Genomic DNA, 18,739 nt, shown 5'->3' with positions numbered 1-18,739 from the left:
AAGGAAAGTTACCTTAAATTCTTTGGTTTAGTTTGAAACCAAAGAATCTTAGCAGAGTTCAACTTGCCCAAGAATCCCAAAACAGGCAAGACTTTTATTAGCCCCCATTGTATATTACAGTAGTGCCCCCCACCCACCAACCCACAATCTCACTTTCTGGAATTTTAGTTACCTACAGTCAATTGTGGTCCAAAAATATTAAATGAGAAATTCCAGAAATAATTCATAAGTTTTAAATTGCATGCCATTCTAAGTAGCATGATGAAATATTGCACAGTCTTGTGCTTTCCCACCCATACATGGACCATCCCTTTGTGCAGTGAATCTACCTTACCTCATCTCATCACATAGGCACTGTATCATCTCATCTCATCACAATGGGGAGTACAGTACAATAAGAATATTTTAGAGACAGACCACATAATTTTTATTATATTATACTGTTACTAGAGGCCCAGAGCACAAAATTCGTACACAGGGGGAGGAGGGTCCCTCAGCCCAGCCTTCACCCTCTCACAATTAGGGACCCCTCAGAGGATGTCCAACTGTCGGTTTATGCCCGATCCCACAGGGACCGCTGGCTCTTAACAACTCACCTGCCTGCCTGATTGCCCCTAACCACCTCTGCCTGCCTGATGCCCCTAACTGCTCGCCTGCCTGCCTGATTGCCCCTAACCACTCTGCCTGCCTGCCTCATCACCCCTAACCACTCGCCTGCCTGCCTCATCACCCCTAACTGCCTCTGCCTCAGCCCCCACTGCCGTGGCTTCGTTGGAAGACCTCCAGAATGACATCCACAAGGTTCTTCGGCTGTCCGGTCTAATTAGCATATTATGCTTTTATTATTATAGAAAATTGTTCTATTTCATTAGTTATTGTTATGACTTTCTTACTGTGCCTAATCTATAAATTAAACGTTATCAGGGTATGTATATAATAAAAAACACACAGTTTATGTAGGGTTTGGTACCATTCATGGTTTCAGGCATCCACTGGGGGTCTTAGAATGTATCCCCCATAGGTAAGGGGGGACTACTGTAATGTACACCTTTTCTCTGTAGACTTATCAAAGTTATAACTGTATACAAAAACAGGGACAATGCTGTTTGCTCACAACTCCTATATGTCCAATGCCTTATATAACCAAAAAACCTCAACCCTAGTTACAACGACACCTTTTTCTACTGCTTACATGAGTCTTTCAGCAATTTTCATATTCACCACTGCTTAGGAGTTGAGAGTACTGAGTTTCTGGTACAGAGTGTCAGTGTAATGGACTTTAGGACCCTATGTCACACATTATATAGATTGACCTCCTCTCAGATTTAGTTTGCCACCAGTGTTCCACCATGGATCTAGCCAGATGACAACGCTTGGGTCTCATCCTAAAGAGCAGATCCATACTGAACAGAGTGTACTGCTGAAATGATTAACTGATCTGTCAAAGAAATAGGGGCCAAGAAATCGATGTAATATATATTATACGAAAACTAAAAGTTATCTTAGATTTACTAGAAATTACAAAACTTAAAAATACTTAGACTAGGTACTATTATATTTGATTTATAACTAAAGTTAATATCCAGTTAAATAAATTACCCTAGTTTTTTAAATGCTCTAATATCCTTACTACTATATATTAATATACATTTAAAATGGCATATCAATTGACCATATTTTACTGACCATATTTTATTTTTTCAAATACCTCATCATATATATATATTTTATCAAAGCTTTCTAAAATTTAATTTAATTTTCTCTTTTTTGCTTTTGTTTGTAATTGCTAAGGTTTAGCATATTTTGGTAGAAAATCAAAAAGATTTAGTGCCAGCAATAATAGTAAAACTGGTGCCTGATTTCTATTTGGCAGAAGTACAAAATGATAGTATCATTAAAAAATATACCAGCAGTGAACTTCATTTAAAAATATTTGCCTCCTATTTTATCTACAAAATTAAAATTGAGATAGATTTTTATTTTTAGCCAGTGTATGAGTGGTAATCAGAAAACAATAATGGACATATATCTAATGCAAGACTGTTTATAAATAAGTTACTTAAGTTTAGGATCTCATTGGCTAACCTAAAAATGACTTTCATAAGTTCACTTAACCAAAATGCATTTCACATATTTTTAAAAAACAGTGTAGATAAAATTTCATCATACTCCAAATAATCTCACATTTATTAACAGAAAATAAGCAATCTATGAAGTAGGAAGAGGAAAAAAAATAAATTTATTTTTTTAGCTTTATTTTTACTCACATTATAAAGACCGAAGGTTTAATCTAGAAAATATAAAAAATAAGTATAAAGACAAAAATAAAATTCAGCTATAAACATATCACTAAGAAGTTATCCACTGTTAACAGTTTGGTATAAATCTTTTCAGACTATTTTATTTACAAAAATGAAATTAACCATCTCTTATGTCTTTTCAGTAGCTATACCATGAACAGATTCCCATATGAATAAATAATCTTTACAATCGTGATTGTTAGGAGGAGAACATAGGATTCCATTATAGGAAACACTTTCTAACTTTGGTCATTGAGGTTATTTCCCATGATTTGCTATTACAAATAGTATCACGGTAAACAATTAGTATAATTCACTTCTGAAAGTCAACCTAAAAAAAATCATTAAACAACAAGAAAGCAGTTAGCTCCCTAAATATAGCTATCAAGATCTAAGGTTCATTTTGTTCTATTTTTCTTAATTATAACAAATAAGTTAACATCTTTCCATGGACTTCACCTTGCATGAACACTGGAAATATATCAAATATGTCAAATTTTGAAAACAACTTAAAAAAATAAAATTTTAATTTGTAATTTAGTAATAAAAATAATTTCACCAAAAGGAATACATAAACTCATGCAATTAAATTATTTCTAGCTCAAAATATTCATTACAGAGTAAATCAGGAAGTAGGATACTCTTTTTTCAAAAGTAAATAAATCATTATAAATTAATTTCAATACTTTTCATTGTCTTTCATATATACTATTCTTTTGTTTGTTTGTTTGTTTTGTTGATCCTCACCCAAGGATATTTTTCCATTGATTTTTAAAGAGTGGAAGGGAGGGGGAGAGACAGAGAGAGAGAAACATCAATATGAAAGAAAAACATGGATTGGTTGTCTCTCACAAGCACCTGACCTGGGGCAGGGGTTTGAGCCTGCAACTGAAGTACAGGCCCCTGATCAGAATCAAAGGGGCAACCTTGCAATCTGCAGACACACACTCTATCCACTGAGACAAACCCGCTAGGGCTGTACTCTTCTTTATTGAGCTAAAAACTGATTTGAGACTTCTAGTTAATTGTGGCACATTGAACACACATTGACTTCTGCTCCCTCTCAAAAACTCACCTAAGATAACAGTAAAAAATATTTTTGTTTTAAAAGACCTAAACCCATTAAAGAGGAAAACAATGAAAAAGGAGAAATGACAGACAATATTTAGGTAGCTATTATTTAGGGAGGAGGGGGGGAGTTTGGGAACAAGCTGATTTGTGCTGAACCCCAGAAAAATTTCAGGAACCTGAAACACCACAAACTTCTAAAAGTGGAGGTAAAACTAGAGTCAAAAACAGAAAGATCAGTTGAACATCTCCCTCAGATCCCCTTCCCTATTAGATCAATGGAAACTAATTCTCTAGAGAGGTTGAACTCATAATGGGGCAGGGAAGGAAGGGACTAGAGGGAAGAAAAGGGGATACAGAGAACACAAGAGGTAAAATCAAAGGGTACATACTGAACCGATGGTAAGGCAGTCCCCAACTCCTCCATCAAGGAGGCTAACTGATCATATCTACAACTAAGAAAAAATTATTAATAACCATAGAGGTAAATATCCTAAGAGTTAAACAGTTGCAATTAGTTGTCTCTGGGGAATATGTGGGGAAGGAAAGGAATAGTGTATGAATTGCTGTTTTTTTATTATAAACTGTGGGGAGAGGGACAAAAAAGTGCTTGCCTCTACAATATCCATTTTTGTTTTCTTCCTTCCTAACAGAATCATAGACACGTTTTTATCAGGGGGAAAAGTACAAAAAAAATTATCTAATATTCTTTTCAGATGGGGATAGTTAATAAGATTTAGGACAAGATATTTTTTGGCTTACCCCCCAAAAACCCTGATCTACTACTGTGAACTCAGGTGTGATGGCTGGAACTCCAACAACTGTTTTGGATGATGCGACAAACTTGAGATAAGAAGACAAGGATGACTGATAAGAAAGCAAATGATGGTACAATGATGAAGCCACCATAAAATCCCCATACTATCTAATCAAGACTTTTAACATGAATAAAAAGTCATGTTTAAGATATTTAAATCAGGCCTTGATTAGCAGCAAAATGCAATTCCTAATATGTTGTCTTATATGACTTTTTAAACTAAGTATAAATAAAACATTTACAAAAATTAAAAGTAAATTTTAGCCCTACCCGGTTTGGCTCAGTGGATAGAGCTTTGGCCTGTAGACTAAAGAGTTCCAAGTTTGATTCCAAGTAAAGGGCAAGGCAGTTTACCTTGGTTGCAGGCTCAATTCCCTGCTCTGGTTGAGGTGTGTGGGGGAGACAACCAATCAATGTGAGACACATCGATGCTTCTCTGTCTCTCTCCCCCTCTCTTCCACTCTCTCTAAAAATCAATGAAAAAATATCCTTAAAAAAAGTGAATTTTAAAATAATTCTAATTAGTAGCAATTGTTAAAAATTAATGTAAATAGTTCCAGAAGGCTATTCAAGAAGCAATTTGTTCGTAAACCTAATCATTTTTTCCCATTAGAAATAATGTAAATTGAACTAATCCGTTCCAGACTCCCAAATGATTCCCTATTTTAACCTTTCTCAAGTGATGGTTGTTTCATGAGCACTGTCACACTTTAGCAATATCATTACTCTTGATGGCCTCTCTATATTTTAAAATTGTGCTAATCATCTATTTCACTAAGCCATACTCCATAGCTAGATCAGACACATGAACACCTCCATCATACTTTATAATTATTTCTTTTTTATTTCTAGCATTGTTCTCACAACTTCTTTTTCACTTTGCTGCTATCACTAACCTTGTTAGGATCCATGGTGACTTGTATCCATGCATTTAATAATAATAAGCAATAGCATAAGCAAAAAACCTACAGAAATATTCACAGCACAATTTCCTGAGATGTTAACAAAACAAGGTTTAGCAGTAAACTGTCTCATACTCAGGTATTCTCTCCTTTGTCACATAAGAGACACGTGACTGATCATAGAGTATCAGCATGAAAGGGTTGTCAGATCAAGAACCTAAGTTTTATTCGAAAACTGAGACTGTTTTCTGTGAACATGGTAGAGAACTGAATTGCTCTAGATGGGAGACATACAAGAACCAAAGCTTGACTGTATGTTCAACACCATCCCTGTCCTCTACCGACTAGATGCCAATAGCAACCTATCCCAATTAGGACAATCAAAAATTTCTCCAAACATTACCAAATGTCCCCTGCAGGAAACATAATCTCTGAGAAAATGTAACTGCTATTGCAAATCATTTAAGGGCTTTATCAGAGCATTCAGCTTTTCTAGATAAATAACAGAATTTTAGAATTGTAACATTTCTAAATTTATTGTGGGATACAAACTATAAGTGACCTTCAGATTGGATTATCTCTAATGTCCCTCTTAAACCTTCAAAGAATTCCACATGAGAAATATTAATAGCCTCTGTCTAATTATGCCTATCTCCATGCTAGGTATACTACTGAACATTTCATGGTCATTCTCTCCTTTTATACTCATGACATCCTCATGGGATGACTATTAACCCCATTTTAGTAAGAAACAATTTTAAAGTATTTTAATCAACATATCAAAGTATTTCCAGAATCATTCACTGTAGTCATTCTAGCACTGAGGTACTTGTTAAGTTTACAATCAATTTATGATCAAAGCATTTCAATACATCTAGCAAAAAAATAAGTTGAATTATTATAATCTTCAGGAATAGGGGAAATGTTCACAGCAACTAACAAGTCAGAGAAATAATAATCAGACTGTTTCTTGAAATATTTTTAACAGTATGGCCTAATGAAATACTTTTAGACTTTTTCATCCATGATTCCGAGTACATCCAGTTACTATTTTTCCCCTTTGCACAACTTTTCATAAACAATTCACTTTACAATTATTGGCAAATTTATTTGTAATTCTAATCTGCCTTTCAGTAGAAATTGAAGTCTGGGTTCAAATCGCAGTTGGTCCACCTACCAGAAATGAAGACAAGTTCAACTATGAAAACTTGCATAACAGGACCTATCTGAAGGCCTTAAGAGTTAGTAGGCCCCTCAATAAAAATTAATTTCCCCTTCCTTTCATCCTCAGAGTAAATTAAATATAAATTAAGAGCCAATTTAAGCATTTGTTGAAAGTCTACTAATGAGAGTTAAGGGAGGATGTGATAGGGGCAGTTAGTGGACATTACACCATGTAACTATTTGGAAATTAACACAATCTCCCAGATCCATCATCACACAAATAAGTTTAAGCCTAAGGGACTATTTATTCCCTTAGTCTGAGATTTTATAATTCTAGTACTGGTATTGTTTCTCAAGTAGAGAAGTATATCCTCAAATGCATTGAATGGATGCATAATTTATCACTTATATTACCTATTGTATTCTGTTTTATTTTCCCTTGTGGTAAAAGACACAGAACCTCCCCTTCACCCATACAACTAACTGCCCAAGACATTTTTATTCAGATTTCTTTCTAAAAGGAGGAATATAAATTGGAGCCTTTCTTTTCAGTGCACAAGACTGTGAGTATAAATCATATATTAACTGTCAGCCACCCAAGCGCATATTATCCATTTTATGGATTACTCACAATTAAGTCATTCACTAATGAATGCAAGTTACTTAATATTACCTTACCCTTAGTAAATATTAGGAAACCCAAATGTTAAAAAGAAAAAGACAACAATCTTTGGGCATTAGATTACATAATCCACTTCTTCCCTTGGTGGCAAATAAAACAGAACTACTACACTGCTAGAATTTATTAATCAATGCATAAAATCCAACTTAACATAGATAATCTTTTATTCTATCTTAATGTTTTAATACAAAAAAAATTTTTTTTCACAAAGCTCACCTGCCGGGTGGATCCAGGACAGGAGCCCTAAGAACAGATCTACTGCTAATCTAGAATATTATAAAATATGTAAGGTTTCAGGTAAAAGTTGATAGCATAAAAGTATGTTGGCATAACTTAACTCATAACTTAGCAGTGTAAAAATAAAAGTTTAAGTTCTTCCTGTTTAGTTTTATTTCCTTGTATATTTAGGTGGTATTGGAGTTTTTTTAAAATAGCCAACTTCATTTGTACTTAAAATAATTTACTCTCACTGTTCAGACACTGTATTTCACAGGCTAAATTTATTCATCTGTTCTTAAAACTGATTTCAAGAATATAATAAGAGTAGTTAAGAGATTCTCCAAAAATGTTCTGGCCCTCAAATAAAATTTCAATGCAATTTCAGCAATTAAGGGTTATTTGATCAAGTAAATTAAAGCTAAAGGTAACCAAAACCAACTTGCTTATTAATGATATCTAAAGGAAAAGAGGCCCAGCCAGTGTTGCACAGTGGTTGAGCACTGACCTATGAACCAGGAGGTCACTGTTCGATTCCTGGTCAGGGCACATGCCTGGGTTGCAGGCTCTATCCCTAGTGTGAGGCATGCAGGAGGCAGCTGATCAATGATTCTCATTACTGATGTTTTTATCTTTCTCTCCCTCTCCCTTCCTCTCCGAAATCAATAAAAATATATTTTTTTAAAAAAGCAAAACAGAAAATAAAAAGATTTTCAGCCTATGAATATATTAAAATGATCAATCATAACCTAATTTTCAGAAGTTTAAAATTCCTGTAGATACAAAGTCTACTGATAACATGGTTTCCAGATGTAAAACATATAGTTAGAAAACAGGTATTGTAAAGACACTGAACCTCTAAATCCAGTGAATGCCAATACCAAAATAAATAAAATAAATAAGAAAAATACATTTTCAAGAAAGTCACTAAATAGCAATGCCAAAGAAAACACACACACCCTTTATACCAAGACAGTTTCCATCTTTTTATGATAAGAAGGAATGAAATAAAAATCAAAAGACAACTTAAAGTATTAAAAACTTGCCTGAACATTTCAATTCCATCCTTTTCCTTTCAATGCTTAGGAAGGCATAAAAATCAAATTTCAGCAAAAATGATGCTTACTTCCTGTTAACTTTATATTCTACTTGTTATCAGAATGAAATAGCTAACTTTAATTAATATGTAAAGGACCCAAACCCTTTACATAATTACTCATTTAATTACTATCCTTATTTGTTAGAAGAAGAAAGTATGGGATAGAGAGATTAAGTAACTTGTCCAAGGTAACAACTAGGAAGTGGTGGAGCCATGATTTGAACTCTATACATCTGAGCAAATTAAAAAAAAAAAAAGGAATGGGGTGAAGAAAAGAATAAAACTTTCTGCCAAAACAGTTTGCAAAACAAGATTGTTGTGAATGAGAACAAAATGTTTATAAATACATGTAGATGTGAATGTAGATTACACAACTTTACCCCTAGACAAATACTTTGGTGCTATAACATTTGATTATGGTCAAACACTTTAAACTACATCAAATCATAGTGACAATCGACCAAGTAAATAATTTGTTGTCACTGTTCGGTCGAGGAAAGGGGATAAGAAAGGAAAAGATGACAATCACACTGTCATAACCCCACCTCCGCCCCACCCCAAAAAAAGTATCTAAAACACCGTGGGTCAGCGCCTAAACCAACAGAATTGGCCCGGTGGGGTCTCCTGAAGGGATGACAGGAGACCCTAGCAGAGGGGGAGGGGTGGCGATGACAGGAGAGGGAGCAGTAGAGACAAGGCAAGCCCCATCTTCGAAAAAGGGGACACGAGGGGGGACAAGGAGCGGAGAAGGGAAGGCAGGAAATGTTGCCAGATTCCAAATGAAGTGAGAAGGAACTGGGTAGGAAACACAAGAAGGCGGGACCCTGGGGCAGAAAGGGGTCTGTTTGGGGAAGGGGAGGCATGTCAGTACTACAGAGCTTTCCTGCCAGCTGCCCCTCCGCTCCAGCCCCACTACCCGCGACAAACTCTCACTTTTTCAGCAACCCTTAAACCGCGGGTCATCCCCGTCTCGCTCCCCGCCCCCCACCCCAAGCCGGATAGGTGGAGGGGGGAGCTTCACCCTCACTCTCCTTGTTGGGCTGGTGCAGTGAGCAACGGACACAGCTCTGATTCCAGGACGAGAAGGCCAGGAGACGCAGGGAGGCCCAGAACCCGGGTGACAAGTCCGAGCGGCCGACAGGCGCCTCACCTGACAGAAGCGTCGGCAGTAATCCCGACTGCTGATCCCGACGACGCCGCCACCGCAGCTGCTGTCGCCAGTGCCGTCGTTGCCGTCGCCCGCAACTCTAAGCCCCGCAGGGCCTGGCGGGGACTCCACAATGGCCACGAGCTCTTCTCCGAGGCGTTCGGCCTCTTGATCGCTCTCTTCCTCCGCCATGAGGCTCTCGCCGCCCAGCGCGTACCAGCCCCTGCGCCGCCGCCGCCGCCGTAGCAGCCTCGGCTAACCTCCTCCTCCTCTAGTTCCCTCCCCCTTCTCTCCGCCCCTGGTGGACAGAGGCCTCTCGTCTGGCTCTACTTCCGGCTCCGCCCACCCACGCCCCCAGTTTTCAATGGAGAAATCTGGCCGCCAATCATGCACATGCCCGCCTTTCTACTACCATTGGTCAAGGCAGCCGTCTGTTTGATAGATCCGCTGTCAATTGGTCACCGCTGCTCGGCGGTTGCTGGGGACCGCCTACGAGTTTTGCCATAGGCGGTGCAGGAGGACGGGGCGCGGTGGGGGACACGGCGGCCGCCGCGGGGCTCGACCGGGCAACGGCGGCGGCAACGACGACAAGTCCTTCTCTTCCCTCACCCCCTTGCTCCTTTTTCTCTTCCTCCTCCTTTTCTTTCCGGCCGGCTTTCGTCCACCTCCCCTAGAGGCCGCCCGGATCCTACGGTAACGAGAAGCTAGGGAGGCCGAGGGTGGGCCCGGCCGTTGGTGCAGGCTTTGGGCCCGGGGCCTTCCTTCCCGAACGGGAGCCGGGGGCGGAGCCGGGGCGTCGTTGTCGGCGGATGGAAGGGGGAGGAGACGGGAAGCCTGACAGCGGCCGCCCCGTCAGGCGTCTACCGCCTCCTCCCCTGAGACTGCCGCCAACTAGGCTGTCTAGTGGCGGGGCCCGTGGCCGGCAGCTGGGACTCGGCCCTGCCCAGCTAGCGGGGCTGGGACGGCGGAGCGCCGGCGTGCTGGGGCTGGCGCGGGAGGAGGGAGTCTAGACTGCGAGAACGTCCCGCGCCCCACCTTTCCCTCGCTCTCCGGAACCGTGGGGCCTGGGGCGCGCGACGAGGTGCCGAAGCGGGGCGGACCACTGGGAAGGGAGTGGGTTGAGGAGTGTTCGGGTAAACGTTGGGATCAGGGTTTGTGGTGTAGAGTTTCCTAAAGAGAAAGGTTTTAAAGATACCTGCATGGTGGCAGTTGATGTTCCTGTTCACATTTTCACCCACCCTTCTTTTTCTCCCTACCCCTATTTTTTCTTCCCATTTGTTTTGTGTTTTATAGTAAAGGCATGACTTCCCAGCATCTCAGGGAAAACAGGGTGCAAGCCCAGAAACTATTTTCCCAACACCACTTGTTGAAAAACTGATTTTGAAAGCGTCTCCGGTTTGAAGCAACGGAAAGTGCCAGGATTTCATGCATCTCTGGTTTTGCGCTGGGACCCTTTACTACTAAGTATCAAGACGAAAAAAACTGGAAACTAATCAGGTAAACATTTAAATTTGAAAACGACTTTTATTTTGCTCTAGTAAGTGATTTGCTGCTTCTGTTTTGTTAGCTAATTCCTCCTCTTACTTCCGCGTTTAAAATATCTTTACCTTCTTTTGAAAACACTTTTGTCCTTCATGTCTGTAAACTCAGGCATCCTCTGTTGGGTAGATGTTTGCTTTTGCAGTAATACAAACTTTCGAAGAAAGATTTAGGCATTACTGGGCACAGATATTTAATGTTTTTTTATAACTAATTTAGAGCCATTAATAATTGGAACTGATTTGCTATAGGTGTATAAAATATAAATCATTAACAAAGTACACACGTATAGTGGTAATTCACTGTTGGGCAGGAATCATATCTGCCATATCTGCCATTGAAAACCTTTAGCCAACACAATATTTGGCACCTGAAAGCTATACATTAAACACATTTTTAATAGAAAATTTGAATTAATCCTATTAAAACCTAAATTTTATCATGCTTTCCAGAATTTCTGTGAAACGTTAAGGCCTTCTCTGAGTTTATGTCCATAGGTGTCTAATACGTTGGCAATTTAAAGTTATTTTGAGATAGCTTTCATATTACTCAGCTATGAGTTCTCTAGTGTGGATTTAACACTATTGTTTCTGATTACACTTACAAAGAAAGCATAGTTCCTATCATATTTCTATAGAACAGAATTCTATCTTCAATTCTATCAAATTCATTTGAATTTCTTATATCTAGGTTAATGTAAGAGCTTAACCCAAAGGCACATGGCCTCAGGAAACAAATGGTCTCCACCAACAATATTTGTTCAGTATTTCAAGTTTTCAGTGCCACTTCTTTTGGCAATGATCATAAATGTTTGTAATTAGGATAAATTTAAAAATTATTAAGCTGCTTCTGAGATTAATATTTGAAAAAATAGTAAAGATAATCATGTACTTATTCCATCAACAAGTTGTGATTGAATATCTATCATGTACTAGGCACTGTGTTAACGAGTTTTTGGTTTTGTTCTAGCTGACTAGTTAATAAATGAAATAAATATTAATAGATGTAAATATTAGTCTTTAATGGAAAAAAAGAAAAAGTGTTAGAAAAAGCACTTTGCATATATCTTGATCATCACCTTTTGGAATTAATACATTAATTCTTTGAATTCTATTTTTGCTTTAAAATTTAATATTGTTTCTGATGTTACTTGTGTTTGGTCTGCTTTTTTGGCTTATACTTTTTTTCTTTGAGTAGTTGTGGAAATTATATTTATCTTCATATACAATTATGCCAGTTTATTTACCCCCCTGTCTGAACAAACTTTGTTTACAATTCCCTATGGTTGTGTTCCTAAAATCAGTTGCCCTAGAACTGTGAAGGAAAAGAAGCTCTTTTAAACTTAAATACATATCTAAATTGGATGAAATTAATATAATACCCTAAATATTGACCTGTGATTAGGTTTTTCTAAAAGAGTGACATCTGAGATAGGTGTAATTCTTTTTCATAGTTTAAATTTATTTGAATTTCATCAAATTCAAGGAATGGATGTAGTTGTTACTAGTAATGGGTACACGATCTATTTAAATTAAGTTTTCTGAAATCTATGATCTTAAAAATGTTTACACTTTTCTTGTTAACTGCTTCCCAAATGAACTGTTGTTATAACATGTATGTTTTTTCTTGTCTTGAAAGAACCTTATTCAAAGTCAAAATGGAAAGATTTGTAGTGACAGCACCACCTGCTCGAAACCGTTCTAAGACTGCTTTGTATGTGACTCCCCTGGATCGAGTCACTGAGTTTGGAGGTGAGCTGCACGAAGATGGAGGAAAACTCTTCTGCACTTCTTGCAATGTGGTTCTGAATCATGTTCGCAAGTCTGCCATTAGTGACCACCTCAAGTCAAAGACTCATACCAAGAGGAAGGCAGAATTTGAAGAGCAGAATGTGAGAAAGAAGCAAAGGCCCCTAACTGCATCCCTTCAGTGCAACAGTACTGCACAAACAGAGAAAGTCAGTGTTATCCAGGACTTTGTGAAAATGTGCCTGGAAGCCAACATCCCACTTGAGAAGGCTGACCACCCAGCCGTCCGTGCTTTCCTGTCTCGCCATGTGAAGAATGGAGGCTCCATACCTAAGTCAGACCAGCTGAGGAGAGCATATCTGCCTGATGGATATGAGAATGAGAATCAGCTCCTCAACTCACAAGATTGTTGACCAGGAGGTTACCATCATTGTGATCAAGATTAAATAATGTGGAGTGTTAAAGTTATGTATTGATTATATGGTTCATTTTTATATTTATTTCGTTTAAAAATCATGTGATGCAGAATAGTTTTTCAATGTGTATATAGTTGCAAGCAAAAACAAAAAAAAAATTTCACCATAAAACTTACTGTTAATTTTAGTCACCAATGGTGTAAAACAAAACTTAAGGTTTAGAGTGTGCTAGACTACCTTAAACCTGATGGTTATCTTTAAAGTTGAAGGTTTTTCTCCTGAAATATTTGTGCATGGAAGAACTGCCCTGCTTTTTTACCCTATCGCCATGTATGATTATTCCTTGTGAGAGTACTTAATTACTTGGATTGAAGACTAGCCTAGGAAATTGAAGCTGCTGCCAGGCAACACCACTCACAGTAACTTAAAGGAATTCTTTCTGATTAGAGGATCCTCCTCAAAATGGAAGCGATGGTGGTAAACTGTTCTTGTATATTCAGATCCCTAGCAGAAAATGACTGTTTATTTCAAACTATGCTTTATTTTGTATGTGATGTAGTTACCTTAGCTATCCTTCAGTTCCTCACTGTGTTTTTCCCCCCCTTTTTAAAGGCTTATTGTTATATTTAGTAACAGCTTCAAGTGACCAAAAGACTAAAATCTTTTAATGTCAGTGCCAAAAGCCATAGGGAATTTTGCAGTGACACAATTTAGTCTCTTAACATAAACACAACATTTTTGAACCATCTTGAGTTTGTAAGCTTTTTTTTAATGTCTTGATGTTGAAAGACACCAAGATTGTCATTTTAATTTAAACAGGTAGACACTTTATTATTGAGTTTTCTGTTTTTACAGAAAACTAGTAATTTTTTGCTGACAGATCAGAAAATAAGGAAATTACTTTCTATACATTAATTTTTCCATATGGTTTTATAAGAGTTTAGTTGGGATAAGTAGACTAGAAACAAGTTTACTTTCACTTTTATGTGCTTTGCCTCTGGTGGTAAAAGGTTTTTAAATGGATGGTAAACATTGTCTAAAAATACAAGATTTTTGTGTATCCTGTACAACTCTTTGGGTGAGGAAATAATCAGTTCTGTTAGAGGTCAACCATGTTCAGGAAATGATCTCTATCTGAACCTCACTATCTTTTAAGGTTATCAGAGACCCAAATTATATTTTTAAAAAAACTAAACAGTTGAAAACTTGGAGTATAGCTTTAAAAAAATCTTAAATTCTTTGAAAGCATTCAAGTTAAAATACTTATAAAATATATTTCTATTACAAAGCACTGATAAATGATGCCCTATGTTAACAGCAGGTATTATATTTAAGGTTATTTTATCACAAATCTTTATTTAAAAAAGAAAAGCCAAAGTGAGTAAGAACAAGGTTTAGATTTTATATTTTTTCAGAAACAGCTTTCCATGTCTAAATTTCTTTTACAAACTTAAATTCCTAGTTTAGGTTGTCAAAGTGTCCATCTGATTTTAGATTTGATGTGGATTTTGTTTTGTTTTGTTTTTTTATTTTAAAATAAGCCTGCCACCAAAAAAAAAAAAGTCACCTGTCAAAATTTGAATACCAATTTCCCTCATGTTCAGTTATATTAAAGTAGCACAATAAATTCCTAGAGTAGTGTTCTCACTGATAAAGCACATACATGAGAAGACCATCAGCAAAACATAACCAAAATGTACTTTGTTTTTACTTCCTCTAGTAAAGAATTTGCAGGCAACCATGTTTAATTTGAATTATCTCTGATAGTAAAAAGTCTTAAGAAGCTGGGAAAGTAATTGAGTTTTATAATGCTATTTTCAGAATACAAAAATAAGGTTAGATATGCAATCTAATTTTTCAAAATTCCATGATTCAGACTGTTTTATATTGTTTGGGTATTAATTTGCACTTAAAGCAAATCTATAGTGGCAGAACAGCTTTAAGTAGTCCTAAACTATAAACTGGATTACATTCCACTGGAAAAAATACCAATAATTCACATTTGAGTTTCTAGTAGTTATTACAGATTTGAAGATCATTTAGGTACCATATAAATGTATTTCACCAGGCTCCAAACTATTCCCGCACACATTTCTAGGGGCATAATCCATCCTCCTGCTATGATTATATCATGTCCTTAGAAGCGTTTTTCATCCTTTTGTGGAGGTTTCATTGTATCTTGATTATAAAACTTTTCGTTCCCTGAGTCTGGTTAACCTTGTCTCATAGTTAAATAGGTAAAGCAGAATGATTGTTTTAACCTGCTGAAACATACAAATCTGTGAAACCGTGGTTGGCATATGTTAACAAATGAGAATATCTAAGAGGCATATACTGCTGTCAAGGTGTAGTGGACGTGTGTTCTGAAGTTTTAAATCTTAACTATATAGTGTTAGTGTGATACTATACTATTTGGGAAAATAGCATTTTCTATTTTCTAAGTTGTATGCATAAATATAAGATATGTAATATTTCATTTATAAACTGCCTTCAACACATGCTTACCTGTTAATAGTGTTTTCTTAAAATATAGTAGTATGTCTTCCAAAATTTCACTTTATGCTTACAGTAAATAGTTCCTAGCTAGTTGAAATGTTAAATTCTTGTTGGTTTCTTTTGATTCTATGGGGCATATAGCAAGCCTGAAGGACATTGTAATCATTTCTTATGGGGTGAAAATCTAGAAAGATTGTGTATGAGAGCCTAAATAGTTATTTTATTCATTATCATCTTTGGGTTAGACTTTTTTTTTTTTTTTTAAACAAATGCTACTTCCAGGTAATGCATTTGGCCCTACTGAATTTTCAGGGACCAAAAAACTTTAAAGAAAAAGTTCTGCATCTTAGAATTGTAACCAATTAAGTATTGGCTTGGGATTATTCTGAAGTATTTATTGCTTAAAAACTATTGTAAGTAACAGTTGGCAAGAACTCTAAGCAGAAAGTTCCATGTTAAAACTTTTGCCTGAAAGAATTTGTATGTGAAAGTTAATGGAAAACATTTAAACAAAATAAATTCAAAGTGGCTATAAATGAAAGCCACAGAAAATCATTTGGTGCTTAGTCTTTGTAAGGGCTCTACATGGTTTGACTTGCCCCAACTGCTTTTAAATGAGTGCTTATCACCTTCATTAAATAGAAGATTCATTCTATAATTTCATTGAAAATACTAGCCGAAAATAAATTGCTTTAGCATCTGGTCAGCACTGATTAAAATGTGAATAGTGAAGTGGCTATCTTAAACTTTGGTTTATCTGAATCCATATTGTCATAGACTTCTGAGGTAAATACAATTCTTACCTAGTGGTATTCTACTTGTATCCAGAATACTGTATTCATTAAAATTTACTGTGTTCATTTTTTGTATTTCTGTGCTTTTTTTTCCCTTCATGCATGTATTGGTATAAATGTCGCTTTTAAAGTTTTGTCTCTGTGACTTTTAGAAATAAATTTCAAAGAATTTGTTTCAGAAATTTTTGAAAGCACATTTTGTTTTTTGAGTGAATAACATTTAATAATTCCAAAAGATCAACAGGATTTTACTAAATGAGTTTTCTCTTTGTGGGATTATTTGTTTTTATGCCTAATACAAAAGCATGTATTCTATCAAGGAAGAATTACATTATAAATATAATAGAAATTACATAGGTAATCTACACTAATAAAAGAGAAACATAGAAATTGACCGTCCCTCTGCTATGCCCACCAGCCAATCAGGAGCAAGTATGCAAATTAACAACAAAGATGGCAGTGGCTGCAGAGCTGGAGGGAGCAGGAGGCTTGGGTTGTCCCCAGCGATGGAGGAAGCCAAGCTTCCCGCCCAGCCCGCCCTGGCCTCTGCTTAAGGAGAGGCTGGGGCGTGTGGCCAGCCTGCAAACGGCCCTTAGCCTCTTAACCAGGCTGGCCACACCCCCATGGAGTACGAGTCCCTGCTGGGGAGTGGCCAGCCTGCAAATAGCCATCAGCCCCTCACCCAGGCTGGCCAGGCACCTCAGCGGGGACCCCCACCCTGAAGGGATTATGGCCAGCCTGAAAACAGCCCTCAGCCCCTCACCCAGGCTAGCCATGCCCCCATGGGGTGAGGGTCCCAGCTGGGGGGCCTGGCCAGCCTGCAACCAGCCATCAGCCCCTCACCCAGGCTGGCCAAGCCCCCCTAGCAGGGACCCTCACCCCATGGGGCTGTGGCTGGCCTGAAAACCACCACAGGCCTCTCGCCCAGGCCGCCCCATGCCCCAAGGCACCCTTCAGGGCAAACCAGCCAGCCCCCACCCATGCACCAGGTCTCTTATCTATACTAATAAAAGGGTAATATGCTAATTAGACTGAAGACCTTCCAGGAGACCTTCCAGACATTCTTCTGGACAAAGCCATGGTGGTGGGGCCGAGGTAGAGGTGGTTAGAAGCCAAGAAGGGAGGGCAGTTGTGGGTGATCAGGCCGGTGGGGGCGGGGCCATTGGGGGTGATCAGGCCAGCAGGGTGGGGGGGGCAGTTAGGGGTGAGCATACCCACAAGGGGGCCAGTTGGGGGCGAGCAGGCCGTCAGTGGGGGTCAGTTGGAGGTGATCAGGACAGCCAGGGGGAGGGGCAGTTTGGAGTGAGCAGGCCAGCAGGGGGGCAGTTGAGGGTGAGTAGGCCAGTGGGGAGGGAAAGTAGGGGCAAGCAGGCCGGCGGGGGGGGGGGCAGTTGGGGACAAGCAGGCCGGCATGGGGGGCAGTTGTGGGTGATCAGACTGGCGAGGGGGGGGGCATTTGGGGGCGAGCAGGCCGGCAGCGAGGGGCAGTTGGGGGCGAGCAGGCCAGCAGGCCAAGTTGTTAGGGGCAATCAGGCAGGCAGGCAGGTGAGCGGTTAGGAGCCAGCAGTCCCGGATTACAAGAGGGATGTCTGACTGCTGGTTTAGACCCGATCCCTGTAAACCGCAGTCGGACATCCTTTGAGGGCTCCCAGATTGGAGAGGGTGCAGGCTGGGCTGAGGGACACCCCCCCCCCCAGGTGCACGAATTTTGTGCACCAGGCCACTAGTATTTAAATAAGCTTAATCATAAGTTTTATTGGCTTTCAGAAAGATTTGCTACGTCCTTATTTGACACTAGGTGCAAAAAAGTGTTGAAAATTGCCTTGCATTTTAGTAGTATTACATAGTTTTAGGGCTATCTACTTCCATTTATCAAATTAGCTTCTACTTACCTCTATTTGGGAAAAAAACTAATCTATATATATAAAAGGCTAATATGCAAAGTGTCCCCTTGGTAGTTCGACCAGGAGACTGGGAGTTTGATCGCTTACTATGATGTGCGCTGACCTCCAGGGGGCGGCGCAGAATGAAGGAAGGCCCCAGCTGGCAGCCGGAAGGCCCTGATTGGCCCTGATTGTCGGCCAGGCCTAGGGACCCTACCCATGCATGAATTTCGTGCACCAGGCCTCTAGTAAATTTATAAAGTGATTAACTTTTTTCCTGGAATCAAAATGGTAGAAAGGACCTTAAATGTCTGTTTCCAACTTAACATCTCTAAACCATCAGAGTCCTGTCTTCACTTTTCCTAAAGGATCCCATAATCTTTATTAAAAGTAAACCAATTGAATGTATGTGCCTCTGGGTCTCATAACAGTTCCTTTTTTTTTTTTTTTCCTGTGTAAATTGAGTTC

General features: G+C 38.6%; 2 protein-coding genes across 4 annotated transcripts in view; one reads left to right on the top strand and one right to left on the bottom strand.

Moving 5' to 3' along the window:
• ZNF654 (zinc finger protein 654) overlaps positions 1-9,689 on the bottom strand; it is a 113,471-nt gene extending 103,782 nt beyond the window's left edge. Inside the window, exon 1 of one of the 2 annotated variants that reach the window (XM_080654965.1) lies at positions 9,399-9,689. In XM_080654965.1, coding sequence (XP_080511091.1) covers positions 9,399-9,587 — 189 coding nt within the window. In that variant the 5' untranslated portion in view covers positions 9,588-9,689. The remainder of the gene's footprint in view (positions 1-9,398) is intronic. The other variant, XM_080654966.1, reaches the window with a different exon arrangement.
• A 155-nt stretch (positions 9,690-9,844) lies between these two features.
• CGGBP1 (CGG triplet repeat binding protein 1) lies at positions 9,845-16,567 on the top strand. Of its 2 annotated transcripts, none has more exons than XM_080655011.1 (3): positions 9,845-10,088; positions 10,689-10,892; positions 12,573-16,567. In XM_080655011.1, the coding sequence occupies exon 3, from the start codon at positions 12,592-12,594 to the stop codon at positions 13,093-13,095; it is 504 nt and encodes a 167-aa protein (XP_080511137.1). In that variant the 5' UTR covers positions 9,845-10,088; positions 10,689-10,892; positions 12,573-12,591; the 3' UTR covers positions 13,096-16,567. The 2 variants fall into 2 exon arrangements, with proteins under 2 accessions (XP_080511137.1, XP_080511138.1); XM_080655012.1 differs by lacking the exon at positions 9,845-10,088 and adding an exon at positions 10,217-10,476 and having other exon boundaries at positions 12,573-16,565.
• Positions 16,568-18,739: the final 2,172 nt, after the last annotated feature.

The sequence above is a fragment of the Plecotus auritus genome (genome assembly GCF_963455305.1).
Source record: "Plecotus auritus genome assembly, chromosome: 2".
In the NCBI taxonomy this organism is placed as follows: Eukaryota; Metazoa; Chordata; class Mammalia; order Chiroptera; family Vespertilionidae; genus Plecotus; species Plecotus auritus.
Note: the sequence above shows the minus strand (reverse complement) of the source record. Positions and strands in the feature narration are given on the sequence as shown.

What these genes read in the sequence shown, in the direction of transcription:
- CGGBP1 (XM_080655011.1), top strand. Translation starts at nt 12,592, where the DNA reads ATGGAAAGATTTGTAGTGACAGCACCACCTGCTCGAAACCGTTCTAAG.